This window comes from Thalia democratica, chromosome 4, assembly GCF_965202585.1.
Source record: "Thalia democratica chromosome 4, ktThaDemo2.hap1.1, whole genome shotgun sequence".
Classification (NCBI taxonomy): Eukaryota; Metazoa; Chordata; class Thaliacea; order Salpida; family Salpidae; genus Thalia; species Thalia democratica.
The window spans coordinates 46,391,060-46,399,425 of record NC_139168.1 but is presented as its reverse complement, the minus strand read 5'-3'; the positions used below and the strand labels follow the sequence as shown (position 1 = coordinate 46,399,425).

Genomic DNA, 8,366 nt, shown 5'->3' with positions numbered 1-8,366 from the left:
TATAATTTTGTTCTTATGTATGCATTAATTAATTACCTTTTGAAAATACAGTTTGTGTCTAATGGACTACTAGTATGACTTGTGGTTTCAGTAATCAAGTTTTTGTTTTGACAAAGGGAGTACAACTCCTGAAAACGTTTTGAACTTATATGTTATTTGTTTTAAGGTAATTTAAATACTACTTTTTAAACGTTTGTTTTAAATATTTTGCTTAAGTTTTATTATTGAGAAATTTATGCATTTTAAAAACTTAGCTGCTAAATATTCAGTGTACCAAATATGTTGCTATAGCTAGGTTCTATGTAAGTAACTCAGTTTAAAAAACAACTCAATAATTTATTAACGAAAAATATACAACGAACTAAAAGTTATAATGTTATAAATTTTGGTCAAATTAAAAGTCTATGTTTTTATGTATTTTTATGTTATTTGCTTTATCAAAAATTTAACCTAAATATAACAATTTACTAACAATATATAATCTAAACAAGAAAAGAACATTTTGAAGATTTTAGAAACTACGTTTTTTAAATATTTTAATAGCTTTGTTTTTTATACAAATATTTTACATCAATTAAAATCAAAGCATTTCCCCAAATGTTTGTTTTTAAAGCTAAGTATTTTCAAGACAGAAAATACTTTTTAAATACATAGTAACTAAAAATGAAATAACACAAATTTATCGACACAAAAATTTTAAATGTTTATATAAATTAGTTTTTTTGTAATCTTGATACTTGAAAATTTTTCAAATTGAAATTCAACTACTAATATATAATTCTACATTAAAGCTTGTAAATATACAAAAATTAACAGAAGAGGAATTTATAATTAAATTTAACACTGAAAATTTAAACAGTATCAGATATCAAACTCATTACTAAAAATAATTTAATTTAAATTGTCAACGCGTACATATATACATTATAAATTGCTATGTAATTTCGAGATCACTTTTCTTTTAATATAAAGAACCATAAATTATACTTTAAAAAAAGAAGTATTCCGCAATATCTTTACTATATAGAAAATATATTTTATTAAGTGTAAAAAAGTGAACAATTTAAATTTTATCATAGTAAGGTTTTAACAACAATTTTAAATTTAAAAACACTTCATCCTATGTAAATCTAACAATAATACCCTAAAAATATTTTTCTAAGTTTCAAAGTACAACATATTACAAGCTCAAACGTAAAATTACACAAAAGTTGCAATTTCTACAAGTAAGAAACAACTTTTCTGCATAAATAAGCAAGAAAGAAGATGAAAGAATTGATGAAGTAGAAATTACTACTAAATCCATTTATTTACAAATCAGGCTTTTTTCACAGGTTGATAAAATCCAACAAGATTGACGTCAGTGGCAACTACAACAAAATTTCCATCTGAACTGAAAGCCAAGTCGTTAAGTTTAACGTTCTTCTTATCAATATCAGAATTTGTTTCCGGAAAAGGAATTAAATGTTTCGGACTGCTAGTCTTCCTATTTGCGATGTCATACATCCAAAGTGTACCATTATCATCGCCCGCAACTAGTATATTTTTGCTGTAACACATATTCAAATACTGAACTGTAGTTTGCGACCAATCGAAATGGTGGAGTAGTTGTGCTGAAATTAATTTTGCACTTCTTTTGTTGTTATCTGTTAAAAGTAAGCAAAGTTAGAAATTTAAATAGTTATCACAACAAATTATTTTAAACTGAATACTTTACATTCACTGTCGAAACTTCTGTTCATAAAAATATTACAATATACAAATCAAACAAAAAATTAAACAAATGTTATATAAAGCACTCTATAAACATTAAAAATTCGTAAGATAAATTGTTTTTAAAAATACAAATTTAAATAATATCTTAGTTCTAAATACTCATCAACAATTAAACCATAGTTAAAAAAATTGTCTGCAAAAATGTATATATTTTAAAACATAAACTGAAAATATTTTTATTCAACTTCAACACGATAAGTATTTAAATAATTGATTTTTTTTTCAAAAAAATACAGGAACATAGTTACCAGTCGTAACAAAAACATATATACTTTTAAGGTTTACAATTCAAAAGCTTTACTTTAGTTATTTTCTAATGTAGAGGTTTTTATCAAATTTGATTATGTTTCTTTTTGTGAAACAATAACTTTTTTTACTTACTTTAACATCAAATTTCTTAAGCTAGGAGTAAACAATTATAATCACAAATCTACAAATATGTTATGTATATCATAATAATCTAATTATAGATAAAAAAATCAAGGTCACAAGTATATCTTTTTTTAAGTATAAGTTTAAGTTTTCAACTTTTTTACATTTTGTAAATTAAAAAAAAAAAGTTTTCTTAAAGTAATAAGTAATTATTTAACAAAAGCACTTTATTTTAATAAACATTTTTCATAAAAAAAACAAATCAAAAGGAATTACTTGTTCACGTTATCTATGTAATAAAATTTGAGCAAGTCAAATATGAAACCAGACTAAGGTAGGTACAAAAGAAAAAGACACAAAATAATCATACCTTCTAAACTATTGGCAGCATCAATATCTTCTATCAGATCAGAAAACTTCCATATCTGTATAACTCCTTCCCCAGCTGATTTACTAATAATTGTATCTTCATCTTCAATCAAAATTAAAGAATCTACACAGGTATTATTAAGGTTTTTTGTTTGGACGCTGATAGAGCAAGTTTTGTTGAATTTTAGTTTTGGTTCTAAATCTGCCTTATTTATAGCACCATCACATTGCCAGCAATGTAGACCATTATCAGAAGATGCAAGCAAGTAGTTTCCTGCAATAATGTTATGTAAAAATTAAGCAATAGTGGTATTTAACAAAGTTTATCCTACACAAAACCGCTTTAAGAAAACATTGTTAAATTTCTGAAAAATATCAAATTGAAATTAATGCATCAGTACAACTTAATTATAAAACTGAAAGTGATGCAACTATATGTAACCAAAACCTTCAGGGATTTAATTACCTTAAATGATAAAATCTTGATCAAATTCAAAATTCTAATACGGTCACATACCTCAAAAACCTTTTAAAACTAAATATATAACACAGTATGTTTTAAAAGTTTAACTAATTAAAATTATAAATAAAAAAACATTTAAGATAATAATTCACAATCCCTCAAAATTATCAGTACTTAAAATTTTTTGTTTTGCTTCTTACTTTTCAACTATAAGCACATATTTTTTGCGCGTTTCATATACAAAAGAAGCTTTATTAAGGGCATAATAGGGTAAAAACTTTTTTCACAATTTGATCTTATTTTATATAGTTTTTACTAAGCTACAAGATACTTTTTACAGATTTAAAAAATTAAAAATATTTTTTTAGTTATAGCCGGTAAAATTCGGAGGCAACAATAGGTTCCTTATGGGAGGAGCAGTAAAACTGCAAAAATAGACTATTTCACTAAAAATCTATCTTCTCCTATGTTTTTTGAGATAACTACTTCAAAATTTCAGGAAATGTTCCTTGCAATATTAGAAAATTCTGTCACTAACAATATTTTTAGATTAAAATAACAAATTATTTATAGAAATAAACAAAAAAAACAGTTTATTATTTTTTAACTAATTTGTTTTAACTTACATTTCATAGCTACTCACTAGTTGAGCTTTTGTCAAAGGTTTTATTCATAATACCATTACAAAAATTTTATTATTAAACAGTTATTGTTGAGCATTTTATACAGAGATTTTGTTTTGTTGAGTAAATATAAATAGAGATTCTCCAAATGAAATTGTAACCTACTACCTAAAATATTTAAACATAAACAAATAATTCTAAAATACTAGTGAACTCTTTGTATCATGAAAACAAAGTTAAATTAAAAATTGAATCAAATCTAGACTAAAAACAAAAAACCATAATGAACAGAATTTTCTAACCATTACTTTGAATAATATTTAACTTGTGGGTGACCTTCGTGTATGCGTTTAAAAACTGCTTAATTTAAGGGTATAGAGGGGTAAAACACTTTTTCGTAAGTTGACCTTATCTTATAGAGTTTTAACTAAGCTACAAGTTGCTTTTTACAGATTTTATTATTCAAAGTAATTTATGAGATATAGCAGGTCAAAGTCAAAGGCAAAAACAGGTTCCTTATGGGAGGATCAAACTAAAACAGCAAAAAAAGATTTTTTCACTAAAAATCTATCTTATCCTTGGTTTTTTGAGATAAAAACTTCAAACTTTAAGGAAATGTTTTTTGCAGTATTTAGAAAACTTTGTCGAATTAAAAGATAAATAAAAGTTAAAAATTGTATAACAAAAATAAACAAAAAACAGTTTTTTATTTTTATTTTTTGTCATAATTTTTTTTAAACTTATAACTCTGACTTTGACTTGCTATGTCTCAAAATTTAATTTCAAGTAACAAAACCTTTACAACTATTCTGGTATGCCTAATTATATTATATTAAACTTATTTATTAACTATAGTCTGCTGATTAATTGTCAAATAAAAATATGATAAATTAACTATGAACAAATTGCTGGATTACCATTCTTTATGTCTAAAACTAGCCCTGAGTTACATCATGCTAGTCTGCGTTGGCCTGAATATATGAGAAAATGGAAAAAATTTCTGCTATCCAAGCTTAATTAGCTGTAAGTACCAAAAAAATAACAATAAGACTTAATAAAAACACAAAAAAATATTTAAGGTAGAAAAACTAGGATAAAATTAAGTAAAATGATTTAAACTAGCATGAATTTTGCAAAAAAAAACTAAACAAGCCCAAATCAGTTTGAACTTTTCACAAAAAAACTAGCAAAGTTTTTCTGAGCATGTGGCAACCCTGTGTGTAAATACTTTTAGTTGAAATTAGCAAAAAAATATTGTAAATAACTGGTAAATTCATAAGTTTTAGTAAAAAGCTAATAAATATACAAACAAAGAAATATCTTTTGCCATACTAAACAGTTCTTCTCTTGTGGACAAAGATATATGTACACTTAAATTTGTAACAACTGCATTAATAACAAAGTAAATAAAATATCAGTTATTTTAAAGATATTAAGTAATAAAATTTAAATAAATATTTACAACAAGTATGTTATTATTTAACTTTATTTGATACTTGATAAAAAATTCAAATAAAACCAACCTGTACTCTGAAGAGGTAACACTAGTTTTAAAGCACTAGAATTCATTCCAGAAAAAGACATTAATTTTTTAGGTGAACAAAAAATTTCTTCACCTTGATGTAGACCTATATCATGCATTAAAACATTTCCCTTTTGGTCTGCACTTAACAACCTTGTAGGTTGGTCAGTTAAAAACTTAAGAGCCTGAACAGGCTTTTTATGTGACTTTATCTCACCTAACCATAAGTGTCTCTGAGGATGAAGAATATAAATTACTCCTTGATGGCCTGCAACTGCTGCTACATTTTCAAACTCATCAAACCAGCTAACAGTGGACCATGATATGGTATAAAACTCTTCTTTTTGCATATGAAACTTAGTATATATAACTTGGGAAGTTGTTTCTAAAGCTAAACAGTCTATAAAATTAACTACTTCACCTCCACAAGTTGCAACTCTATCAGTAGTTTCCCCTTTTTTACCACCAATTTTAGGTTCAAATTCACAACACCATACACTTGTTATATAATCACTCGTCTTTAAATGTGACTTACTGTGTATCTGATGCATTACACAAGGTTTGTAAATTGGTACAGGTAAGCACTTTGTTGATAGTTTTGTTTTTTTACTTTTGCTTTCCATTGAGTTTTTGGATATTTTTCGTTTTTTAGGTTTAAAGTTTTCAAGACTACCATCTGTTTTCTTTTTAATAGTTTGGCCATGTTTAATAGGTTTAATTGTTGTATTAACTTGTGTTCCTTTAATATATGAGATAACTTCTTCCTTTAATTCACCAACTAACCAGCTTTTGAAAACTTTCATGGAGTTTACTCCATATTTAACTTTTTCTTTTGCATTTTCAATAAAAACTTCAAATAAATCATTTTGTTCTTTTAAAACTTGCATTTTTTTGAATTTTTTAGCATACTTATTATGCCAAAATTCAATCAAGGCACATTTTAAGCCATTAGCAAATTTACTACCTAGTTTTTCCCGATTTACCTTATCCATATTTAAACATTCAAGATTAGGTAGTAAATAAGCAATTTTATACAACTCAAGTAAGTCAAGATGTTTACAGTCTTGTAGTAGAAGAGCATTTAATCCTTGATAGTTGACTAGGCAGTCAGTGCTGCTTATATTATTTTGAGATAGGTCAAGCAACTTAAGTGTTGGCTCAAATATGAGCCCTGAAGGTAGCACAGAAATATCATTTCTATCTAAATGAAGTTCCTCTAATTTGTGTAACTTGTTAAAAATTTCTGGATCAATATGGTTATCTGACAGTCCTAAACCAGACAAATTTAGGTCTACAATTTCTTCTAATTTAGTTGCTTTTGAATCACATTTAGTCAAAAGAAAACCTTCATCTAAAATACCATTCCACATTGCTTGTTGATAAAATAAAAGAATTTTTATAACTGTAAAATAAAATAAAACATTATTATTTACCTAACTAATACACATTTAAGTTCTGCTACAGTAATTTGTTTAAGTTTATATAAAACAAATTCTCCTACGTTTTTCATAAAATGAAGTTAAAATATATACAATGTATTTGTAATCATCATCTAATAAAATCTAAACATTATCACTTTCATGCTTAATTAACAATAATACTATTATATAATATATACAATATGATTTTGTAGACAAAAAATAGTTTTTAGGGGAAAGACTAGGGAAATTCTTGCACTAAAGTTGAAACATTGATACTTTAAACTGACTTTTAGTCAGTTTGTAGACAAAATAAAAACTTTAATTTACTTTTAAGAAATAGTTAATTTTGTAAAGTTTCAAATAAAAAATTGTAGACTACATTTTTTATAGTAAATTTTTTCAGAATTAAAAAAATAAAATACATAACTTTATTCTCTTTTATTTTTTAGCATAACATCTCAATATTTTAGAAAACATTTCTTGTATAATAAAAAGAGATAATATGTTGTTAGATAAGTTGATAAAAACTGTAATACACTGCTTTAAAAAAATGGTCTTGAGATTGAGAAACTAAAATATGTAAATAATGAACTTCACCATATGACTAACAACAACAGCAACACAACCGAAGACCTGTTTCATTCTTATTAAGATAGGACAAGAATAGTTGCAAAAAACCGCAGTTGAGGTCTAACCAAGTGGGCTAAAGTATATAATAACTAAATAAACTGTTTTTGGTTAAAATTCATGTTTTATTATTGAAATATCTGAACTTTGTGAATGATGGCTGAAATAAAAACTGGTTATGACTAAACTATCCATTTAATTATACACATATTAAAAAAGGCCAATATTTAAACTCAAATTATGTGATGCCACATTTCATTAGCACATTTTTACATAAAAAGCTAGATAGCGTTAGCAACCAGTATTAAGTTAAATAAATTACATTGAATTTGTAACAAACAGCTGGTTCTAAAAACCAGTTATTTAAATAAATGTCAGTTCTCTTAAAAACCGGTTATTACTAAGTTTGTATGAAGAATTTTAATAAAATCAGGGTTGCTACTCTTGAGTCAAAAACTAGTGACCAAAAACTGTCCAAAGTGACCAAAAACTGCCCTGAGTGATCTTAAACTATTCTTCGTCTTAAAATTTTTAAACTTACTAAATTCAAATTCTACTCTGGCCAAAACTACTTATACTTCATGCTCATTTTTCTTCTAAATAATAAAAAGAAAAGTATAAGTATTGATAAATAAATTATCATTTTCATTAATTTACAAATAAAACTTTAACCTCTCATGTAAACAAAAGTATGAAAACATTATTGTATACTCATCTTTTAGCTTTGTTTACTGGAAAGAATAATTTTTAAGAAACAACTTTATCTATGAATTAGGGTACTATAAAAAAATAATTTTACTAAACTTTAAAATAAGTATAATTAGAAAGTTTAAAAATACTTTTTAATGCATAGCTAAACTTATAAATATTTAAACTGTTTCTGTTTAACATACATTCAAATCATGATAAATATTAATGTCAGATTTAAAACAAAAACTACAGTATTATTTCAGAGATTAGTGAAGAGCATGGTTGCCACAGATCAAGCTGAGAAAATTTTCCTAACTTTTTCCTGACTTTTTACCAAAATTTTCCTGAGTTATCTAAATCCAACTCTTAATTTAAACTTATTCTAAAATACATAATCTAACACTTGAAACTATATAAAGCATTAAATCTTATTTTAATACAGGTTAAGGGCAGAGGGGGGGTAAACACCCTTTTTTGGTTTTTGATCTTATTTTATATAGTTT

The 8,366-nt window shown here is 25.2% G+C and overlaps 1 protein-coding gene across 1 annotated transcript; it reads right to left on the bottom strand.

Moving 5' to 3' along the window:
- Positions 1-826: 826 nt before the first annotated feature.
- Positions 827-6,523, bottom strand: LOC145834348 (leucine-rich repeat and WD repeat-containing protein 1-like). The gene is made up of 3 exons (XM_082941759.1): positions 5,127-6,523; positions 2,519-2,791; positions 827-1,646 (listed from the first exon to the last, which is right to left on the bottom strand). Exons 1-3 carry the CDS (start codon positions 6,493-6,495, stop codon positions 1,318-1,320), a joined length of 1,971 nt encoding a protein of 656 aa, XP_082797885.1. The 5' UTR covers positions 6,496-6,523; the 3' UTR covers positions 827-1,317.
- Between the last annotated feature and the right edge of the window lie 1,843 nt (positions 6,524-8,366).